Source organism: Hibiscus syriacus, unplaced genomic scaffold (genome assembly GCF_006381635.1).
Source record: "Hibiscus syriacus cultivar Baekdansim isolate YM2019G1 unplaced genomic scaffold, ASM638163v2 tig00111273_pilon, whole genome shotgun sequence".
NCBI lineage: Eukaryota > Viridiplantae > Streptophyta > Magnoliopsida > Malvales > Malvaceae > Hibiscus > Hibiscus syriacus.
In genome coordinates, this window is record NW_024063040.1 from 1228019 (window position 1) to 1253248 (window position 25230).

Consider the following 25230-nt stretch of genomic DNA (forward strand, 5'->3'; position numbering starts at 1 on the left):
TGGTATGTCTCAAGCTTACAACGAAATTGAGATGTATGCATTCCATATAATTCTAATGGGAACTGATTCATTGTTGCAATTATTATCTTTTTGGCAATTTAGAAAAACTTGATTATTTTAGTTCCAAAAGTTACAGCTGTGACTTATTTGTTTTATTATAGACCGAGAAAAAAAATGATAAGGTTGATGATTCCGAAGAGGAGGGGACTCGTCATTTTATGGTGAATGTTATCGAGCCTCAATTCAATCTTCACTCTGAAGAAGCAAATGTGAGTCGATGCATTTTTTCATCTTATGAGCTTATTCATTCTTCATAATGCGTATCATAATGATTAACCTGCTGTTGTTCAGAGTATTTCATATTCTTCTGAAATCATTGCTTGATTTCACTAGCTATATGTTAGGCAGGTCTTGTAGTATATTCTAATCTGTATGATATACATTGTTTCTCTTATAACTATTTTTTTGATAGTTATCATCTTTTGTTAGCTATGTTTCGACAAAATAACTTCTTCTTGCCTATCAGGGGAGATTTCTTTTCGCTGCTGCTAGTGGTCGTGTTTTGGCACGATCTTTTCATTCAGTTCTTCGTGTTGGCTCTGAGGTGATTGAGCAAGCACTGGGTACTGAGAGTGCTCATATTCCTGAAGGTGGACATGACATGACATTGACACGCATGGAGTTTTCTGTGATGCTGGAGCATGTGCAGGCTCATGTTGCACCTACTGATGTGGATCTTGGGGCTGGAATACAGTGGCTTCCAAAAATTCGTCGAGGTTCTCAGAAGGTCAAGCGTACTGGCGCTCTACTGGAAACAGTGTTTATGCCTTGTGATATGTACTTCCGATTCACAAGGCATAAAAGTGGAACCCCGGAATTGAAGGTAATGTAACATTTACAAAGTATTCATTTTTGCAAAGATGCACGTCCAAGTAGTTGGCACATTATTGATTATAAGTAAAAATGAGATGTATTTTAATAGAAAAAGTATTAAAACTAATTCTTTCATGAAGAAAGTACAATATTGATTTTTATTTTTCTGAGCTATAGACCTCACCTATATTAAATTTGCATGTGTTTTTTTATTGTGTTGCAGGTGAAACCGTTAAAGGATCTCAGCTTCAACTCTCAGAGCATAACAATGTCCATGACATCTCGTCAATTTCAGGTTATGCTGGATGTATTAACCAACCTTCTCTTTGCTCGGGCTCCCAAGTACATGCCCCAATTGTTTTCCTTCCGTTTTTTTAACTTTATTTTTTACAATGTCTCTTTTATGAAATTATAGTATGTTTTGTTTTTATTGTAAGAGTTTCTGCATGTCATGTACTTTGTTCTGGTTGGAATTTGATCCATCTGTTCGCAATATATATATGACTAAGCCAAAACTTTTATTAAAAACCAAAGGATTACAAAACCAGCATAGAGCTATTGGATAACGAGCAAGGAGCATTGAAAATCTATGATCTCCTTTCCTCTCCTCTTTTTTTTTTTCTTTTTGTTTGAAACTTGACGATTCTGAAAGTGGATATTATTGTAGTAGTGTTCCTAAGCAGGCAACATTTTTTTTCCAAATTGTAAAGAGGGACCTACCAATGATTTGGTATGTGGTCAATACCTTTTATGGATCCGAGTCCAACTCCAAATCAAAATGTTAGATTTGACGAAAATATCAGTTGGAGATAAAGCATCTGTTTTCTTAGGGTTAGGCTGGTTGAGTGCCACTATTCTTCCTTTCCTGCATGTGTTTAAACAATAAATTAGACCTTTGTTTCAGATTAGTTTGATCAAGTGTAGGGCAGATATTATAAGGTATAAGGATGGTCAGTAGCTGCCTAGATGGGTTTTCTTAAAAAAATAAACATCCATTATATCTTGATTCAGATCTATTTGAAATGTAACCTATGCTTCAATATTCATTGCATGTCAATTGAATGTAATCATCTCCTTCGTTAACTACTTACAGCTGTCACATAATTTCAGCAGCAAAAGAGTTTTTTGGTATTTTATAGTTCCTTTCTTCAAATTAATGGAAGTAACATGTTTAATCCAGGCCTCGAAAAAGTTGCTTCACTTGTCCTGGAGAAGATGATGAAGATGAAGGGGAGGAAGCAGATGCAGTGGTTCCTTCTGGTGTTGAAGAAGTAGAACTTGCCAAAATCGCCCTTGAGAAGAAAGAATGGGAGCATAAGTTTATACTCAATAACATTAAGAATTTATCTCTTCATTGTGATACTTCATGAGACAATCTGGAAAAAGAAGGTGATTGGTGGATGGTAAATGGTGGGAAATCTATTTTGGTAAGATAGTGAACATTGTCAATAATCTTTAATTATCAAATTTCCATGTTTGTGGATTTATGCTCTCTTTGAACCATCTTAGCTGTAGTAGGTTAATATTGTTATATGAGCCAACTCATATTAGAAAAGTGGAGAGCTGATCTTTCTAGTGTTTCACTTTATCAACTCCATTTTAACGTGACGTGAAAGAGCATGAACCATTGAGAGGTCAAATAATTTAGCATGCCTGCTTGCTTCCCAATTTCATCTTGTCTGGGAAATTTTTCATGATCTTTGTTCCGGGAGTTATATTTCCTATGAATCCCATAAATTTCTTTCTGCTGAGACTGTACTTATTGTTGAAATAGTATTAAGGAATTTAACTAAGATGCATGCTATCTTACTGGTTAAGGCCGAATTTGCTTCTTAGCATATCTTTCCTGCCAGAACCAATTTCTAAGGTGTTTACTCAGCCAGTATACTCGTCACTCAAAGCGTGAGTATCCATATTGGTTAGTATGGGGGAAATTTTCCTTGAAATTGTATGTGGGTCAACCAATTTCATTGCTTGTTGAACTAAAGAGGCTAACTATAGGGAGGATTTTAGAGTTGCTGTAATTGTTGGAGGCTTTCTGTTCAGGAGTTTTTACAGTATTTCCTGTTATCTGCACTTTTTATTACGACATGAATTTTGTGTTTCTTATTAGTCTTCTTATAGATTTCAAGCAATAGAACTTGATTCGTGTAGGTGCAAGGACTGAAGAAAGAACTTTCTGATGTAAAAAAACTTAGGAAGGAAGCCACAGCAGCCTTAAGGGTTACCATGCAGAAAGCAGCTCAGCAACGGCTGATGGAGAAAGAAAAAAACAAAAGTCCATCATGTGCCATGCGAGTTTCTGTGCATACTACCAAAGTCGCATGGAGCATGCTTATGGATGGCAAACCATTTGCCGAGGTAGAGATAAATGACCTGGTGAGTTCCTGAAAACGATAAGTTACTTTGTTTTATGCTTATGCTAGAGAATATCAAATGATACCTTTCTTTATCTTCTAGTGAAGGTTGTATTTGCGAATAGATGAGCTTGTCCTGAACTAAAAGTGATTAGGGTCAGTCCGTTCAGTCAAACCATGTGTTTAGGCTCAAATTCACAGAGCAAAACTCTCTTTCTTTCTCTCTCACAAATTTAACAAATAAAACATTAAAAATGATCCTTACACTCATCCGTGTCTGCCTTTACCTGTGAAATAAATATTGGTTCTAACAAAAAATAATTATCAGTTAATATTGGAATCTTCAAATTGATATTGACAAATATATTAAAAAGAACTGAAGAAATGTTTGATTAATCCATAAATTATATTTTTATTCTAATTTTTTCATTGATATGTTTCTATATATCATCAATATTCCAGGAACTAATGTACTGCTTATTTTCTTGAATCAGCAAAAGAGTTATTGAGAAATTCATTAACAATATTAAGCAATTCAGAGAGAATTGATAAACAAAATACAGTTTATTTTAAATGAACTATGATTTTATTTGATAGGTGAGATGATACATGTATCTTGTATAGGATTAGGATAAGAAATGATGAAAATGTTAATTTATATCTTGTTGAAGGTGAAGTGAAGGAAACTAAGAGTTCGAGTTAAATGACTTTTATTTAGGTCTACCTATATCTGGAATACATTAGAAAATGATTGAACTCAACTTTTGAACTTGTACTAACAAAGTTATACATTTGGAGGTTATTGAACATATTATATATGTGTGTGTTTTGATCGATTATTTATTTTAGAAATTAGTACCTTCTTCCTCGTTGGTCTGTACTAGTTATGCAACTAGAACCTTTGATCGACTATTTCTTTCCATTGCTCTGTTTTAATTTGACATTTGGCTTCTTTATTTGTTCGTTATTGAGGTTTAGTTGAGGTTTCAATTCCACAAGGAATTGCACTCAAATATGTTTGCTTTTGAAGATGGAATCTTACAGCTTTTGTTCATCTGTTCATGCAGATTTATGATTATGATCGTGATTACAAAGATATTGGTGTTGCCCTTTTTACAACTAAGTCCATTTTTAAAAGAAACTGTCTGCCTAATGCAAAATCTGATACACTTTTATCAGCCTGGAATCCTCCTCCAGAATGGGGAAAGTACGTACTTTTCCATGATTAAGTCGCGTTGCGTTTATCGTGGTTGTAATTATAACGTATGTTATTGAGGTTATTGTGGATATCGCAGTCGTGAATTTTTTTTAAATGAGTTATTTAAAAAAAATGAAATAGAGGAAAAATAACGGAATAGCGGTCCGCTATTGCCATGATTGGCCGCTACCCGCTAATTGCAGCCGCGATCTACCGTTATTGGTGTGATTCCGCTTTCACGCCGTTATTTTCCGTAATAGCGGTATCGGCCGCCGCTGCTACCGCGATACCGCTATCCGACCGCTATTTGAATCCCTGATTTAGTCGTTTTGGCAACACGCCTCATTTGAAACTCTGAATTCCTATGCTTTAAATGCCAAAAGAACCTAGTCATATATTTACTTTTGTCTTCTGGTCCTCTGGTTTTGCCATTTATGACATCTGGAAATTGCTCATGTACATGATCATTTTCTTCTTGAAATATGTGTCTGAAGATTTTGGATTAGATACCTTAGCTTGTTGTAACGATTCTTTAGAAATTCATGATACCAACTTTCCTTGGAGCAGAAAAGTACTGCTTCGCGTCGAAGCAAAGCAGGGAGCTCCCAGGGATGGAAACTCTGTTCTGGAGTTTTTGCAAGTAAAATTTTCTTCTTTTCTCTCTTCCTTTCATATTCATTGTTCAAATGTGTGAGTATTTTATATTTTGAACGACTTCAATACAGAACATTTGGAACCATCGGTAGCTTTTAAATTGCTGAGTCCTGCATGAATTCATTGATTGCACGTTGATTTAACCAATGTTCTGGTTCACATGTTTGTTCTAAGTTGGATCCACTTCCTCGTTTGAAAACCTTGATCATATCGTTGATGTGCATCCAGATGTCCATAAAATCTCGTGGAGAAGATATGATAACTACTATAGACAGATATGATAACTACTATAGACAGATATGAAACTAAAAGGTGAGTTAAAAGATTGTCATAGCTTTGTGAGAAATTATAGCTGGATCATCGGTTAACATGAATCCGATTAAATAAGTGTCAGCAAGAAATAAGATGTCATCGGGAATAAAATGTATCAAAAACTATCAGCAATTACGGAGAAATAAGATTGTAAAGAGAAAACAAGAAGCAAGGTCCACAAAGAGAAGACGGATTTTCTTGATCACGCTTTTGGTCCTTTATTCCTCGAAACTGAGCTTGAGAATGTTCAATGACTGATGAATCAGTGTTGAGAAAAGTTGAGACAAGCTATTTATTTTGTACTGTAGGTAGATGTATATCCGCTTAAGATTCATTTGACTGAGGCAATGTACAGAATGGTGTGGGGATACCTCTTCCCATCCGAAGACCAAGATTCGCAAAAACGGAAGGTTAGTTTTGGGCTTTGGATCTTTGAATATGTAAGCAAATTTTCACTGCAATTGGTGATATTCTTTATGCTAATTTTCACTGCAATTGGTGATATTCTTTATGCTTGGAACCTGGGAAATGCAGGAAGTTTGGAAGGTCTCAACAATAGCTGGTGCAAGAAGGGCAAAGAAAAGCATGGATGTTACTGCAGCAGTCAGCCAAGCATTAAAGGAATCTGAGGGATCACACAAATCAAGACCGTCCATTACTGATCTGCCAACTGATTCTAACAAAGTAAGCATCCTTATGTTTTGGTAACTTGTATTAACGCGGAAACTTACTGATTTGTTTAAGCAACTAGGTTCTATAGAGGCTTTGGATCTTTATATTATTAATGCATAAGCTCTTTCTGGAACCCACTTGCAGGCATCAAAATTGCCAGACCTAAAACCTGGAACTCACCTGAGGAGAACATCATCTGTCGACAGAATGGAAGACGCTGTTGCAGAGTCCATAGCTACCGAACTTCTCATGCAAGCTCAATCCTCAAAAACGGACCTACTTGAAGACACACGATCTGCTAAATCTGGTCAACCCATTGATGAGAAAAAGCTTAGGCCTCCGAAACTGATTGAATTTCGCAATATCAAGATAAGTCAGGTGGTTCAACTAATTTAATTGGTTGTCTCATGTTTTGTATTGCCATTATTTGATTTCTATTGTCTTATATCTCTGTTGTTCTGCATTAGGTTGAGCTATCAATAACGTACGAAGGGTCCAGATTTGTTGTAAGTGATCTCAAGTTGCTGATGGATACATTTCACCGAGTCGAGTTCACCGGAACATGGAGGAGACTGATCTCTCGAGTTAAGAAGCATGTTATATGGGGAGTCCTAAAGTCTGTCACTGGAATGCAGGTAAGGGATCTTAATGATACTCCTGTAAACTGATCTTAAAATCTCCGTACTATGAATCTTCTCTTACTTCAAACGTAACAGTCTTGTCTCCCTCCTGAATAGAACATGGAAATTTCTAATGCTTAATGAACAACGATAATAATTGTTCCCATTTTTTCATTTTCTTAAAGCATCCACTTCCATCACATATTAGATGTGTGTATGGGATATAATTACCCTCCTGATATATGAAGAAACTAATAAAAAAAATTGAATATACCCGTGCCGAACGTATACTCATTTCTAGCACTCGCACTGATCTCAAGTAACATATTATTTGCAAGCATGCAGGAGCTTAGTGTATACCATAAAGTTGTGGAATGCAGATCTTCTGACCTTCCTGTTAATTATTTGACATTTTGGTAGGTCAAGAAATTCTAAGACAAGGGACACAGTCAACAGCCAACTACGACTGCTGCTCCTGATGGTGAATTCCATCTCCTTGACAATGATCAAGATCAGAAAGGAGCCTTTCCTAAGCGTTCAGCTGATGGCGCCGGTGATGGATTTGTTACTTCCGTTAGGGGCCTTTTCAACAATCAACGTCGCAAAGCCAAACAATTTGTGCTACGAACTATGAGGGGTGAAGAGGAGGGCGACCAGCAGGGACAGTTGAGTGATGGTGATGCTGAGATCTCTCCATTTGCTCGCCAGCTGACAATAACCAAAGCTAAGAAACTTATTAAGCGGCACACAAAGAAGTTCGAGAAAGGTATGAATTTGTTTCCTTCCTCTGATTTAGTTTTGTTTCAAACAATGGTGTCTATTTCTCGAGGGTTGTCCCTACCAGGCTATGAAAGGATGAAGTTTAGACATTTTTTTCTGGTTCATGTTCAGGTTCAATATCGGGATCGGTTGATCTAGATAAAGAACAAAATCCATCTTCTCCTATGAATTCCACCAATCCAACTGCATATGAATCCGACTCTTCTAGTGGATCTGAGCTCATTGAGGAACTGAACAGGATTCAGAAATAGATCCATAACTGATAGAATTGGAGAGTAGGGAAGCAAACGCACATACACGATACAATAATAATATGCCTTGTCAAACAAAAACAACCCTGACCCTAACTTCTTTTCAACCAAAATCTGAAAGTGAAGACTTTCATCGCTGACATACAGCAAGTGCTTCAAGCAGTTCAATTCTGAAAATTTTGTAGCTTGAATTTAATATTTTTTTATTTTGTAAAGTATGTTTAAATATTTTATTTTGAAATAAAAATAAATAAATGTCAAAGTTGCCATCCTTTTCTCTTTGGGCATGCTTCAGATATAAGATCTCAAAACATATTTCATCTGCATGGACATTAATGGATCTACTCGTGACATGCTTAGAAGGGTTTCGTTGGCATAAACTTTATATCATGTTAGAAGGGGGCATTACTAAATGACCCCCCCCACATTTATTTTATTGGAAAAACAACCCTCAAACAACATTAATTAGAAAAATAAGTTGATGCATCTCGCTTCTTGCAGAACGCGAGTCTGACTCCACTTTTTATAGAACGCGAGATCATCTTATATTGGCAGTTTGGAGGATATTTTGTAACACCCAAAATTTTGGTTAGTGACCAAAATATAAAATTTGAAAGTTTAGTAGCCAAAGTATAAAGTTTGGAAAAGTTTATAGACCAAAAGGTAATTTTCAAAAGTTCAAGGACCAAAAGTGTAATTTTCAAAATTTTAGGTGTTTTGACCCAGTTCACTCCCAAAAATGATGTTTTGGTGGAAATCAGATTTTTATCCGAAATTTGTGTTAAAAGTTGGAAAGTGTTAAAGTCCGTTAAAATTCAATAAATCGGATCGAATAGGAATTTTGAGAAAATTTGAAGGACATTAAATTAATCTTAGAAATATTATTTCCACATTATAAAATGATGGAAAATAATATGGATCATTGGATTTGAGAATTTATTTTTATGTTCAATTTGGATCGTTTGATGAAAACGACAAGACTGAAATTTTTAGAAAAATGCATGGGCAAACTTGTAAAGGGCATAATAATTTGTTTATCTTTGACTTTGGAAAGATGATAAGTAACATGTGGCTTGGTATGGATGTAATTATCAAGTTTCATTAAAGGTAAAATTTTCATTTTTTCCCAATTAAATGAATTTAAAATTCATTTAAGTTTAATAAATGACAAATGCACATGAAATTAACTAGAAATTTCATGAAAATAAAGCCTTCTTCAACCTCCATTTCTTGTTTCTCATAATCCTAGGTAAGAGAAATTTTATTTTTCATTTTTGAGCAATTTCCTTTGGTTTTTAGGTTAAACCATGAAATAGAAAATTGTTCTATTTAAAGAGCTCTATCATTTGGTGCATTATTGTATGATAATCATGCTTGGATATTAAGTTCTCATATTTTAGGGTTAATTTCATGTTAGGGTTTCATGAATTAATGATGGATATTGATATTATTGAGGTTATAGAATTATTTCCAAACTTGTGTGATGATCAAAACCTCTTACAAATGTTATTAATGATTCTCGACCTAAACCCTAATTTGGGAAAGTTTGTGCTTTGATAAAATTAGATTAGGGGTTTAATTGTAAAAGCTTGGAAATGTTGATTTGATGTTAATTTCATGCTTGAATCAATTGAAATCAAGTGAAAATCATGGAACCCAACCTTGAAGAATTTGATCATGGTGTTTAAGGATGAGAACAATTATGGAAAAATTATGTAAGGGTTGGGAATGATGTAGGAAGTATTCTACAAGCCTTAGAAAGTTATAGGGACTCTCTTGTAATTTTGTGAAAGTTGGGGTACCTATTCGGAAATTATATAAAATTATGGGATCAATGTGTAATTGTTCAATAGTTGATGTACTATGCTGAAAATTAATGTTAGAGTGTTGAAATTGATGTTAGGATGTGAAATTGGGCCATTTTGGAAAGTTGATAAAAGTTGAGGATAAAATCAAAAATATGAAAAAGTTGGGAACTTAAGTGAAAATGTTATGTGAAATTTGGATTAATAGGAACTTGAATGATCATTAGAAGTGTTAAGGTCAACAAGTATGTTGTGACATGAAAAGTGTATGGAATGAGTATCGGAATATTTTTAGGAATTTATTTTCTAACGTGTGTCTATGTTAGTACGATTCTAATATGTGATTTGAATTGCATATGTTTTGTAAATGATGCTCATTTAGATGTGTGGTTGAAATCAAGATCAAACATGATTTAAGATAAGGAGAAACTTAAGGATGAAATGTGAATATCTAAGGAAGGTTTACAAGCTAAGGACACCAGGTGAGTGCAAATTTAACTTGTATTTATCTTATCGAACAGACATTGACTTACGATGAGCCAGTGAGAGTTAATATGGTAAGCAGTGACTCCTAAATGTTATGTGTTTTTTGGTTCATGAATATATGTTCATTTGGTGAGGTAATAGAATTAATGAATAAGCTGAAATTGCAAATTGGTGAAAACTGCCTAGAGTTATGTTCTGAACAGTAAGTTTAGAAAATCACCATAAATTATAAATAAATGATTATAGGATTATATTTATATAGTTGGATTCTTATATTAGTCTAGTGTTTTTTAAAACAAACACCTACTGATTTTGAGGTGTATACAAAAAGATATGAATTGTTAATCAATGATAGATTAGAAAACAAGGCAGCAGATTATGCTTAAAATAGCTTATGTAAGTCAACTTTGAAAATTCATTATAAATTGTACAAATTAAACTAGACTAAGTGACTTATATGGTTAGATTCTTATTTGAGTTAAGTGACTTATATGGTTAGATTCTTATTTGAGTCTAGTTTCCATTGATATAAACAAAATAATTTTTAAAGGTTTATATTAATACAAAATAATATTTATTTAAAGGTAATGCAAACTGTCAGGATATGAAATTGTGATAAATTTTGAAATTTAATCAAATCGAAAGTAAATGATTAAGTTGAAGCTTAGTGAAGCTTATATTTTGACTTGTTTATAATGTCAAAGTGAGCGAAGTGCATGCATGATATTATACATGGATGTTTTATACATCATTGGGAAGACTTGTGATAAGTCTACCTTATTTATGTTATTTATCATATTATTGACAAGTCCATAATATGTCAAGGTTAGAAATATGATGCATTGATCACTAATTTATATGAAGTTATTTCGGGTATGAGCTGCCCAATATGAAATTATATTAATATATTTTGTCATGGATGGATTGAATAAATATAGACTATATGCCTATGTATGAGGGTCAGTGGTATTGATGACATGTCATAGAGTTCAGCAGCTGCAGGTTTCAGCACTATAGTGTGCAAGGACACTTAGTGCAGGTGGTGGACACAACCATATATGTCATATCCAGATCAAAACTAGAGTGTAAATCTAGTGTAAGTGGTGGGCATGACCTTATGTGTCATATCTGGATCAGCACTAGAGCATAAGTTTAGTCCAAGTTTAACATTATGGTGCATATATTTGACTCGAATATCGGGGTTCTAATATGTTTATATTTTGGGCTATGGTTTATTGGGTAATAAATGACAAATATGTTAATAAGCTTATGGAATAAATGACAAGTATATTGGTAAGAAAATTTATATGCGATTCATATCATGGTAATATTAGTAGCATGATTGAAAATACATGTAAAATGATCATGATGCATTGAATATATTATTGTTACATTTATGTATTGCATTGCCTTGAATATTTCTATTCTTGTCTCACTAAGTGTATACTTAGCATGTGATGATTTTCACGCGTAGGTAAAAAGAAAGTGAAAGGAGTAAGGAGTTGAACTTGGCATCAATCACCAAGGGATATTTATAAGTAACAGTGATGACATCTTATTGTGTTCCAAATTTTCTAGCTGGCATGTATACGAGTAAGAAATATTTAAAAATTTTATAAATATGATCCGTAATTAATATAATTAATAGTATGAATAAATATTTTGATATTAAACTATGTTTTAAATATTAATTGGTTGGATTTTAATCAACAGTTATAGACAATTTTATTTATCATATAAAACATAGTAGAACTGTATGTTATTTCCTGAAATCGGATTTGAAATATAAATCAAAAGTTTATCTTGATTTTCTCTGATTACTTATTTTATAATAAAGGTTAAAAATTGTCAATATTTGAAAGAAACAAAATTTTACTCAGTCTGAGTTACGAAATGTTTCGACTAATTAGTGTGTCATCTTTAATTCGTATCAGTACACGTATACGAGTTAAGGATGTTAGATATTTTTCTAAGTAATAATGTTTTTCCAATAAATGTGTTTTTTATTTAATAATGCCGTTAGAAGGAAGAAACAAATGGCAACATCAAAAGCTCAGATCAATATTTTACATGTGAAAGGCATGTACATGCTCTTGTTAGCACAAATGTCCCCTTCTATAGTTGTAGGCTTGACATCAATGGGTGTTTCTTGTTTGAACCGAAGTAGCAAATAGTATAATCATCTTATTTGAATTTGAATACGACTGTTTAACATTTTAGGGTAACGAATCCAAACTTTTAACTTCACCCGTTTATTTTAAGTTCTAGGTTGAGCTATAAAAATAGTCACCAAACTTTTAAGGCACTTTCATTTTAGTCGTTAAACTTATAAAACTTACAATATAATCATTAAACTTTTAATTCACTTTCATTACTGTGATTGTTATTAAAGAAGGTTAGCGTTAACACATTAAAATCATCTTCTTTCCCATTAAAACTCCAAGTTTCTCAGGCTTGAAATTGATAACTTCTGTTCCTAAAGATTGAGATGAACTCTTTCTTTTCTCGATTAAGTTTAGTAAATTTTTCTGCTCATGATAAATTCTCCATTTGCAACCTCCCATTTGACTGAATCAATCTTTCTAAAACCCTAAAAAATATATTTCAATCTCAGTTTTTTCCCATAAATTATCAATCACAGAAAAACTTAAAATAAATGAAAACACAAGTTAGAGTTTTTAGTACTTTCATTATAAAGCAGTTACAGAATAAACTCTCTAATGAAAAAAAAGGGGGGGAAACCCTGAAATAAAAGAAAGTAAAGAATCCTAAGAGAATATTTATAAAAAGAATCGAAATTACAATAAAGATTATTATTAAAAAAGGGAAACATAGCTTATAAGTATTGAGCTGCCTAACAAAATTAGAAAAAAAAAATTGTTGTACTTGAAATATAAAGGCAGCAGAATATTGGAGAAAGAGCATATAACAAAGTTGCTGCCTCCTATGCTCCAAGAAAGTATATAGCTAGTACTAGGATCACTCACCATGTTAAAGGCTTTATTCAGAAACCACGATCCTGAATTATGAATATTTTCCATTAGTTGCAACAATGAAATCATCATTATCGAATTATCCTCATATTTCATAAAATTCGAACACCAATTCTCTTTCTTTAAAGAAAAATATGAATATGAGGTTTTAAAAATTATGCTCTGTTTAAAAGTAAGGATGCATCGTATCCTTCGAACCATGGTCCCAAAATTTGTTTAAAAAGGAAAAATTGAAGCTAAATCTAAAGAGATAAGCTCGATTAGAACTGAAAAATGAAAGAGACTTTCATCTGGGAATTGATGTGTTAAGTTAAAAAAGAGAATAATTGTTGATGAATGGTTCATCGGTTATGAAAAGATAATGAAACTCTTGAATACGACTTAAATATGTCATATCAACATTTCTTAACAACAATAACCACAATGAAAACAAGTTAAAAATTCAACGAATATATTGCAAGTTTCAAAAAATTTAATAATCATATTACAAGCACCATAAACGTTCAGCGACTTTTTTGAAGCTACCCTAAATTTTATTTCAAAAAATTTGAGTTATTCCTTCAAATGTTGACAGATTCAGATACTTAACAAAGTACTGTTTAATTTATATTTGAATGATGCTCAATTTTATGCAAATAATAATAAATGGATTCAAAATTGAAGACTGAATATACAAATTCTGATTCAAATATCAGTCAAAAATACAATATATATACATACACGTCAACTATAATTTGATAAACTGACAATGTGCCTTGCTTGTGAAAAAACAAAATTCTACTTGCAGTGTAGCTTATAGTCCCTCGTATCGTTAAGGTTGGGAAAACTTCGGCAAAGATGGAAACCCAAAGGGATTAGCTAATTCGAGGATAGACTGGTTAAAAATTGTAAGGGGTGGATTCAAATAACAGCGGTGAGAAACATTCATTTTATCTATAATAATGGTGGCTTATAACAGTATAGATCCACTCACCACTAGGAAACTGAGAGATCAGAACAAGGATTTAGCATAGAAAGGGAAAAGAAATATAAAGTACAATTATCATTACAGAAAAAAGATTATTCATCCTTTACATGAACTAATATGCATTTTGATTAGTACATAAAGGAGGCTTAGATAGTTCGTCTAAGGTAACTCTTGTGAGGGATAATATGTTGAATTATACGGCCTCTGAATTTATAAAAGCTAAGATACATGAAGCTTCGGGTAATACAACATCCAGAATGGTTTTTTCCCCTCCCGAATAGGTAACTCATGCAAAAGTACCCTAAACGAACGAACATAGGGGGGAAACCTCGTATACCATTGAAGGCAGCTATGATATCTGTACATATAGCACAAGTTTGAAGGAAATTAATAATCAAGATCTAACAGAAACAATGACCATATTAGCACAGACAATTAGTGTTCGGCAATTAGCACAGTGCCATCACCATTTGAGAAAGAAACTACATTGCTTTGAGTAGGAATAGCAGTTCCAGAATCAGAGTCATTTGCTTCACTCTCTCTCTATATCATAAGAAAATGCAGATCATAGATTAGGTTAATGAAAGAATCAGGAGGTAAATTATGACAGGTGGTCAAGAAGCCTAATATAAAAAGTTTATGCATTGAGAAACTTACATGCTCGACTAGAGTCGGGGAATGATCCCGAGTTTTCTTGGGTATATCCTTCAAAGTACCCTGCATAAAGTTGCTTTGTTAAAATCTGAAAACATGGGGCATGCTTCAGCAGAGGGAAAGCATTGATACACATGCAAAATTAAAAGAAAATGCCCAAAAGAAATGGGATAGAACTTAAATGTAAGAAACAAAAGGGGAGGCCTGAGAGAAAGGGGGGAGGACCTCTTCCTGTACCCAGCAGATTGGAAAACCTTCTTAAGCTGCATTTGTGAATCAGCAAAATAGTTTACCCCCACCCCAGAACTGTGGACTATCAAACGAAGCAAGAGACACCAACCTTATTTGCCCAGAAAAGTCCACAAGCATTGCACAAAAATCTCGGACCAGATGGACCAAGTCGCATCATTGGGTGGAATTTGAGCTGATGCCGCAGTGAGGACATCTGAAAAAGTAGAAATGGCATTATACTATAACTACAATTATTATGAACTTAATATGAGAATTCACCAGGAAATTTTGAATCTGACATCTGTAAATGGAGTGCCATAAGAAAGAGAGAAATCTAGCGTGGTTCAGAGAAAGAAAATATAAACAATAACACTCTAAAGATGGTATAAAACTCACGAAGTATCTGATAGTTTATCTTCATCCTGAGTACCCAAGCTCTTAGTTCCGTCAGACTTCTTGGAAGAAGTAAATTGACCCTTATCACGCTGCATCCTGAAGCACTCACAGAAATCAGAAACATAAATTAGGCAACTATGGGAACAAATATAAAGTTAACAATAAGGACGGACTGTCCCTGATGAGTTTTTCTAGATTCCTTTTCAGTTAAAATAAACCACCCTAGTTATTAAGATTCAATTTAAGTGAACTCAAATAATTGATATGGACTCAATTACATATAATATATATTTCTAAGTTATGCTGTTACTTAACCATGACTACAGTTATAATCCTCTCCTATTTGTCCATGTAATTATACTGTTGCATTTGCTCCTAGATCAAGGAATTAAACTTTGAAGGAAAATAGTATTCTACATTATATTTTTAATTCATTAATTTATTTTGCCTCTTGAGAGAACCTTATTCGACTTCATCCATTTCTTCTGCATAAGAGCGCCTAACTGAAAAAAGTTTAAAGAGACAGAATCAGTTAAACTTTCCTGACTGTAACAACTTAAACCTTACACTTCAAGTTAAGAACAAAACTCCCAAATGAGTTGATCATTAAACCTAATACTAAATGCAAAGTTATGAAGAGTCAAGGGTGCAAGGAATTAGAACCCTTATATTCTTGAGGCACAAGATGCAAAAATTATGCTTGCTTGAGTGAAGTAAGGTGCAGCAGATATTTGTGTACTTACGCGGGTGTGTCATGTACATATATAAAATAACATTAAGATATACAATTATAAACTAGTATGAAAAGGAGCACGAGAATAGGATAAATAGCGCATGAAAGTTAATATCTCTCGTAATATAGATCATGAAAAGAAGCAATGGAAGGGAATATAAGAGAAAGATGCCAAAAAAAGTGTGAATAAAAATCATTTACTTTGGCTATCCATACAATCAACACAACTATCATAATATAAACTATACTCTCCTCCAAGTGTTAATGCTCAGTAATTCCTCAAACCCAAAAAGGCCATACTCACTGTATTAATTCTGGGGTTAGGTTGTTAGAATCAATTGCAAGATCAATATTAGGATATTTCTCTTCAAAATTTGATGAAAACTTTTACAAGCACAGCCACCTAAAGTAACTGCATGTCAGGAAAGGGAAAATGCACACCTAAGAGCAACTTCCTGGCGAACACCATATCTGACTTTCTTATCAAAGCATCGCTCTTTTCTCTTCTGACGGAACCTATCTAACGAAGCTGCCCTATGCAGTTGATTAGATCTCGGAATGTCCAAACCACCCTAAGGATGAAAACAAGGTAATTACAAAGGAATGTAAAAAGAATTTCTAAATTCAAAAAATTTAAGTGAATTACCCTTAGGTTCTGAGATGGCATTTCAACATGGGGACCTGAAGTCAGTTCACATCCCCCTAGCAGTAATAACACCGCGTGGAACTGCAAAAATTGACTCAAAATGAAAGTCTTTACAATGTGCATTTCATTGGGGAAAATATAGAAACAGGAACGATGAAGTATGACTGTATGATGTTGAAGTTGAATATTGCTTTAATACCTTAAATCAAGTGGAAATGAAGTCATATCTCTTTTCGATTTAAGTCGTCTTTTGGTTTTAAAAAATCAAACATTTCAGCAAACCCTAATTGGTTTAACTGGAGAGAGAGAAAGATTGTGAAGGGAGAAAATGATACCTTATCCGGAGTAATTGCATCGAATACATAGACCTGACCGCGAAACGAGAGAGTGAGCTGGCTGGCATCCTCAGCTCGCTGAACGATAACCAAGTTAGAGGCCGAAGCAGCTGCAGCTGCGGCTACAGCTGTGGCGTAAATAGAATCGGTGGCGACGCCCTCAACTCCGATGCCGTTGTCAAGTGGGTGAGCGTCGTAACTAATGTTTTGGTGGTTATCGACGGACGCCGAGGCTGAGACATCATCACAGACGTCGGCCCCAGAATCGACCATCGGAGCTTGAACATTCATGGGCTGGTACTGTCCGTACATTGAGGAAATTGGAATGTTGAAGCATTTACAGGGAGCAAAAGGGAAGAAGGAGAGTGAATGGGAAAACCCTAATAAAACTATTAATCAATCAAAGAGAATGGTTGATTTTAGGTAAACTACGGATTTTCACCACTTAGCTATGATGATATTCTTATTTTGATCCTTTAACTTTTAAAACAAATTAATTAAATAATTCAACTTTTAAATTATTTCAATTTTAGTCACTTAAGTTTAAAATCAGAAATAACAAGATTATATGGCCTGTTTTCTTAATGGTGTTTGTCTATTTTTCGTGTTGATGTGAAAATTCTCTCATTTTTTCATTTCATCATATTCACACAAATTTTTAATATTTAGAATTTTATTTTAATCTGATGTCATCTTCAATACTGTTATTTTTCGACTTTTTTCTCAAATTACTCTAAAGACTAATGAACTAGCCTCATCACTATCATTCTATCATTTTAGATTTTTTTTTAATTTTTTTAAATTCATAAAACTGCAACCTAAAATCTTAAGGAAAATTAAAATATTCATATATTTTTTATAACCAATGATACTCTGATTTATTAATCGACTAGTTTAAATTAAATACTACTGACCTCAACGACAATAATCAAAGTCACACAATCAAAGTATCAATTTATGTATAACCGCCCTCGCAACGTTATGTTGCTAAGATCCTTGTCGATAGAAATGTTACGATAGTCAGAAAATCAATCCTTAAATATCTAGTGAAATGAGAAGGTCTAGGACGTGGAAAAAAAATAGTAAACGTGTATATACATGTGTAACACATATGTTGAAAATAATTAAATACAAATGGAAAATATAGATATAAAAGTTATATGTAGATCCAAAAATAAGAAACATGTAGGAGTGTTTGAAATCTTAAAATTTTAAAAATAATCAATTAAATTTGAATTGTTTTATATTAAATTAAACTCTCAAATTGATGAATTGATCAATGGATTTTTTTTTTATCAATTTTGATCTTTAACAGATATTATCGTCATATGATACATCGTGATTCTATTATGTGATATTTGTAGATTTTTATAAAAAAATATTTTTTATAATTTGTAGATGTTTTTTAGATTTTTTAAAAAAATAATTTTTTAAATAAACATAAGAATCCTTGTATATGTCATGTGGTATCATTACGACGTGATATGGGGTACCAATTGATTCAAAAAAAAATATTAAATTAATAATGAACATTAGTTAAAGGGATTAATTAATAGAATTTTAAGGTATAAAACTTAATTGGGTGAAAAAATTAAAACTTAATTAATTGTTTTCATCAAAAGTTGAAGCGTTTGTAGCATCATAAGCCAAAAGTAGAATAGAGGTTTTACATCCTCTATCCTTGATGAACAATATAGCTCTAGTGATTCATCCTATTGCTTGGTTTTCCCCCAAGCCAGTGTGCTGAGCCTGAGATGGTTCTTCTTGTTAGGTACTGATTGCTTCTAGATTAACCAAGTCGATGATGGATCAGCTGGTGATTACTTATTGCTGGTGTGCACAAGTGTGGTGTTGGACTCGGGAACTTCGATTTGCATTGATGTCGAGTCCATCAATGGAGAATGAAAGAATCAACAGACGATTATCATTGAAAACATCTCTTAATTCTACATTAGAATTTTAATATAAGATTAAGAATCCCAAACCATTACGAGTAATATATGAAGAAAAAGGTTTTGAACCTGTTAGAATCAAAATTTAAAAGAATCTATAGATCTTCCGAGTTCCGAATGGTCTCTCATGGAGGCTCAGTAGGTTCTGTACCATAACTGCGTTGTGGCTGAAATTGTGGCTGCCCGGATATGGAAGACCCCTTCTTCTGCCGTTTGCTCCTTAACTTGATTCCGAATAAGAAGGATCGGAGAGGGATTCTATTCCGTGTTGACGATCCAGAACGCCGTAGCCTTGATGCGGAGGCAGCTTCGATTCCCTTTTCCAAGTTGGCCATTACATTCCCTATATCCTCCTTGAGTTGTTGCATTCGATCGAATCCTTCTTTCAGTTCATTCGAAACCTTGCTGTTCTCCTGTTTCATGTTTAGGAGCTCACCTTGAAACCTTGCAGCCTGATATCCATCGAGCTCAAGCTCACCTTTATAGTCATTTGATTTGCTCATCCTCAATACCTCTTCTTCGATGTTGCACAAGGAAGAATATCGACCCTGCACTTCGTCTTTCAACACGGCGTTGGTTTCCAACCATAACGTCACTTCGGCTTTTATTTCCCGTAGATGAGCATAAATGGGGCGCCCTTCCGATCCCAGAGGCTCCTCTTTCCCGTTTGCTTCTTGCTTCTTTCTTTCTCTCAATGTTGATAACTCACTCTTCAAGTCCTGCACTGAAGTTTCATATTTCTGTATCTGATGAAAAGATGTGCTGAACCTCATCCAAAAGGCTATGTTGTCCTCCAGCAGTTCATCGATGTCGGCCCGGATTTTACCTTCTGAGGTTAAGAAGGAACGGGATCGGCTTAAAGATCTTTTTCTTCTTGTCGCTTTAGCTTCTCTTTCAATGGATTCGACTTTCCCCTCGTCTGCTGCTACTGGCGATATCTGAATAAAATCTGATAAAGTAGATTCTGGGCTGATCATGGCATGGGATGCTTCAGATTCTGTCAAGCTTGACTTTCGGCGCAACAGTTTGATCTCTTCATCTCTGGTAGCAAGAGCAGTCTTCAGCTCTCTGATCTCGTATGCCAATTCGTAGAAACTATCCCGGTTTTTCCGATCCACTTCTTTAAGCTTCTTTTTCACACCCTTATAATTCCGAAGAACCGTAGAATACTCATCTAGTAAAATCTTATCCCTCTCATCCGATCCACTATTGTACAGCTTCCTCCATTTTTGTAGCTCTTCTTCTTCATCGGTCTCTGATTCCGGATTATCGGTATCAATGGTACTGCTTGCTGTTCTGGAAATACATTTCTTCTCAACTTTGGATTCATCCATCAGTTCCGCACCCTTTTCCGAATCAGAATCAACAATGGTACTGCTTGCTGATTCGGGAAAGGATTTCTTCTCAACTTTGCATTCATCCATCTGTTCCGTACTCTTTCCCGAATCAGCAACCATGGTACTGGTTGCTGTTTCGGACAAAGAGTTCTTCTCGGCTTTGTATTCATCCGAATCAGCATCAATCTTATTGCTTGATTCAGAATCAACATCGTTTCTTCCTTCAGCCGAGTCATCTTCATCCTTCCCTTCCGTTTCTTCCTTCAGCTCAATTTTCCTATCAGATTTGGCATCCACCTTAGGTTTTCCTTCTTTGGAGAGTTCCAAATTGTCGAACTCCTCATCCATGTTCACAGCATGTAAATTCACTGATAAATGATTGATATTACATTTTGCTTCAGCGAAATGAGCCTTGAGGCTGTTATTTTGGTCTATAACAGTTCTTAGGAGATCTTTAACTCTACTTAGTTCCCTCTCCAATGCACAAATCCTCTGTTCTGCACATTCCGAGCCTCCAACCAGCGCTTCCTCGTCTTCTTCGAGGTTCTTGACGTGTTCCTGAAGATCATCAGCATCTGATTTCAATCTCTTTACTGAAGCATTCTCAGAAAAGACCGCATTCTCCAAATTAACAACTCTTTGTATGAGGTCATCGATTTTATCCGCCAGTTGCGACATTGTAAGAGAGGAACCCAAACTTGATTCGAGCTTCTCTTCAATCTCCTTTTGCAATGATTCAATATACCCACTATCCTTTTCAGCAATCTCGAATTCGTACACCATTTTGTTGACATCCGTAGCCGAGCTAACCCTCTTTAGCTCCTGCTTTGTTGGTGGGCAATTGAACTTCCTCCGAAGAGCTTCAAAAGCCTCATTTGCCTTCTTAATCCTTTTGGATTCAACTCTTCCTTCTTCAGTTGATTGCTCATGTGTTTGTTGCAACTTAACCAATGACTCGTGGCAAGTTTTAAGAACCCGATTCGCCATTAGAACCCTAGCTTCGTTATCGTCGATAGTGGATCTGATATCGTACTCGTCCTGCAAGCTGCATACCCTCTTTTGCTTTTCGGATATGCCATTTTCTATCGCGCACAATCTTTTATACGCTTGCTCATATGAGTTCTTCACTAACTCCCATTCAGTCTGCATTTCTAAAATCTCCTTTTCGAGCTTATTTATTTCTTCCAATGCCTCCTCTTTGCTTAACCCCGACTGCGGACACAAACCAGCTTCAGCTGAACTAATAGACTTCTTTAACTGTCCCTTTCGCAGCAACAACATCGACTGGCTCCGAAAATCTATATTCGGAACCGGAACTCTTGATCCCGGTTTTGATGGCGGTGGTGTATCGGGCCTCGGGGAAGCAAGGCAACCATTTTCGTCATCTTCGTCATGAATGGAGTACGGAACTTGATCTGGGAACATAGTGGCAATGGTGCGGTTGGCACTTTGCAGATCCCTTGATAAGAGATCATACCTTTCGGCTAATGCTCGATAAGCTCGATAAGTGTCTTCAACAATGCTTAAAAGCTCCGGTCTCTTTTTGAAATACATATTTGCCCTTCGTATAAAGGAATCTCCATCATCATCAATGATTTCAAGCATGCCGGCGAATTTCTCCTCCATATCTGTGATTTTCAAGTCAAAGTTTCAACCATTACTCTCCCAAAGAAAAAAAATGCAAACATCTGCTAGAATAGAAAATAAAATGAGGATATAAAATGTTAGATTAGAAAGAGAGAATGCCGTGAAGATTCTGTTCCAGCCATTTTGATTGCTTAGTTCTGATATGGCTAGCCCACCACCAGGGGTATACATTACTGGAAACTCTATGCAGCATCATAATTGTTTATCTGACTTGTTAATCTCAAACTCCTCCTTTATTGCAAGTACAGGAAGAAAAGATCCCATGGACAAAGGCGATCAAAAAACAATGGATCATAGTGTTGACTGACTTGAGGATTGGATTAGATTAGAGATTATGGAGAAAAATTGCAGTTAGAAATGAAGGAGAGGATAGATCGCCCGAATTATGTGTTCCATCAATTGATTAACACTTAAATATAGAAATTGTTATCAGTGGCCTTCATTTGCCGGAGTTTCTTCTATATGGTTTTACTCCATTATTTATATACTTTTATAATTAAAGCTATATATATATATATATATGAGATCAATTTATAAGGTACTCTGATTCCCTTTTGATTCAGGTAAATGTCATTATGTTTTGTATGAATCCTGAATGGATTTTACCTAGTCAATGAGATGGATCCTTATGCATGAACCGCAAGTGGAGATCAAGGAGAGATTGGCGACGGGGGCGGATGACAATGGGAGCGTGAGGGGCCTTGGCCCCAAGCTTTGGAGAATGTTTCTTTTAAGTTTTGAAAATTTTAATTTTGTCCTTTTAAAACTTTAAGAAATTATCATTAAGATTTTAAGTTTTTAAATATTTTAATTTGACTCCCATAAAATTTTTAATTTCCTCATTTAAGGTTTAGAAAAAATCAAGGATAAACTACATGCATGACCACATAACTATGAGAAATTTTTACCATCGATCTTTTAATCTTGTCAATCAAACCACTTAAGTATTTAAATATTGTCAACCAAGTCATATGTCGTTAACGTTTGATGGAGGAACTAACGTGACACTTAAAATTTGTATATTTACACATTTGATCCTTATTATTTACACTTTCAATCAATTTGATCATAATTTTAATTTAATAAATTTAATTCTCTAATCAGATAGTGACACATGAATTTATTGAATTAAACAAATTAAAATTAAAAAACTCTATAACCCAGTAATGACGTGTGTAGCCATTTGAGTATAGAATTAAACTTATTAATTTAAAATAAAATTAAGATAAAATTATGAAATGTGTAAAAAAACGAGGACAAAAATATGTAATTAATTAATTTTATTGTCATATTAGTCCATTTGTCAAATGCTAGCTGTAGATAACTTGATTAATACATTTAAATAGTTAAATTATTTGATTGATAAAACAAAAAATCAATAGTCCAAATAAAATCACGCATTAATTCATAGGTGTAGTTTACCATAAAATAAAACACAAGTTGTTCTAATGTTCTTAGGGCTCGTTTGGTAAAACTTTCTAAAAGCATCTTTAGCTTAAAAGCTCGTTTTGACCGCAAAATCAATATCATACAATAATTTGTAGTGGAAACGGTGCTTTTAAATCAATCGCAAAAGCTAGGATTTCTAGCTTTTTTATTTTTCAACTTTGTGTTTGAAAACAAATTATAATTTTACCCTTATTAATGCATGTGCTCCACTCAATTATATATTTACATTTTATTTTAATAAGGGTAAACTACGCCAATGGACACTAACGCTGATGCTTGGGTTAGTGTTCTTTTTCATCACTGATGTTTCAAAAGTCACAAATCGGCCACTAACACTATCGTTTGTTACAAATTGGTTACTTGTCGTTAACCGTCGTTAATAAGAGTGACGGAATATACAACTGGATCGTTTAAAGCTTACTTGGACTGGGTTGATCGCTACATGGAATGTCAAATGTTGAAATAATAGCATGCATGGGTTGTTGCCGGGGGCGGATGTATGTGGCTCCTTAGGGGAGCCACTACACACCCATTATTTTGAGAAAATTTTTAATTTAGTTTAATTTGTTAATGAAAATATGAAAAAGTAAAAAAAAAATGTATACCCAAATCTTTTAGAATATGAACATTAAAATTTTAGATCTCATTTTTTAATTTCTAGATCTATCATTGGTTGTTGCTTCATCTTCTTCCTCTTTCTTCATTAGTTAACACAGATGATTTTTTGAGTTGGCCTAAAGAAGATGGAATATTTATCTCAAATGAATTTTTAAATACAAGATAAATTTTAAAAGAACTTCCCTATTAGATTATCAAAAACAATAAATAAATTCACTCCATTTAAACGCTGAAAACAAAAAACATAAAAGAAATTTAGTTGTTCTTGATTTGAAAAGGTTTGAAGTAAGAATTAATTTTAAAAGAATTTAATATCCAAATGAAACAATTTTCTGACTTTCAGAAACAAATAATTTTCTTTAGGGAAACAATAAAATAAACAAGAAAAGAACAAAAATGAAAACAAGTCACACATTCTCAAGCTTCTCAAAAGAGTCGACCTTGAGGAGAACCCAGCCTTTAATGGCTTCTCCAGCGACAACGCTAAGGTGGTGTTTGTTTTCACTGTGCAAGCTCTTCAAACCATTTATGTCTGCGTCGCGCAGATCACGCGCAGACATTAGGTTTCGCAGACTGTTTGTTTTTTAGAAGACAGAAGCTCTTCAAACGTCTGCGCGAGCTCTTCTTGGTGCAGACTTGGTTTTATGTCTTCAAAGGTCTTCAAACCTCTTCAAGAACAATTATAAAATATAATTATTTATTAAAATAATTTTAAATAATTTAATAAGGCTATTTATTTTAAAATAATTTATTTTAAAATAATTTATTATAAAAAAATTTATTTTAAAATAATTTATTATAAAATAATTTATTTTAAAATAAATTATTATAAAATATAGATTGATTTATTTTAAAATAATTTATTTTAAATAATTTATTAGTATGGATTGATTTATTTTAAAATATGGATTGATTTATTTTAAATAATTTATTAGTATCGATTGATTTATTTTAAAATATGGATTGATTTATTTTAAATAATTTATTAGTATGAATTGATTTATTTTAAAATATAGATTGATTTATTTTAAATAATTTATTTGTATGGATTGATTTATTTGAAAATATGGATTGATTTATTATTGTAGTTTTATGGATTGATTTATTTTAAATAATTTATTTGTATTGATTGATTTATTTTAAAATATGGATTGATTTATTATTGTAGTTGTATTGATTGATTTATTTTAAATAATTTATTAGTATCGATTGATTTATTTTAAAATATGGATTGATTTATTATTGTAGTTGTATGGATTAATTT

The 25230-nt window shown here is 33.7% G+C and overlaps 1 protein-coding gene and 2 pseudogenes across 1 annotated transcript; 1 reads left to right on the forward strand and 2 right to left on the reverse strand.

The window, feature by feature from the left end:
* Window positions 1-7727, forward strand: part of LOC120157691 — a 40446-nt pseudogene extending 32719 nt beyond the window's left edge.
* A 6332-nt stretch (window positions 7728-14059) lies between these two features.
* On the reverse strand, window positions 14060-17338 carry LOC120157496 (annotated as a pseudogene).
* A 1702-nt stretch (window positions 17339-19040) lies between these two features.
* Window positions 19041-22174, reverse strand: LOC120157621 (protein NETWORKED 2A-like). Its single transcript, XM_039168704.1, has 3 exons — window positions 21999-22174; window positions 20412-21880; window positions 19041-20261 (listed from the first exon to the last, which is right to left on the reverse strand). The coding sequence occupies exons 1-3, from the start codon at window positions 22093-22095 to the stop codon at window positions 19041-19043; spliced, it is 2787 nt and encodes a 928-aa protein (XP_039024635.1). The 5' UTR covers window positions 22096-22174.
* Between the last annotated feature and the right edge of the window lie 3056 nt (window positions 22175-25230).

Excerpts from the sequence above, each read along its gene's own strand:
- LOC120157621 (XM_039168704.1), bottom strand. The coding sequence starts at position 22,095 with ATGATGCTGCATAGAGTTTCCAGTAATGTATACCCCTGGTGGTGGGCT. Across the intron at positions 21,881-21,998 it reads GCTGGAACAGAATCTTCACG|ATATGGAGGAGAAATTCGCC; the intron begins GCATTCTCTCTT and ends TGAAAATCACAG. Across the intron at positions 20,262-20,411 it reads CTGATTCGGATGAATACAAA|GGTGCGGAACTGATGGATGA; the intron begins GCCGAGAAGAAC and ends GATTCGGAAAAG.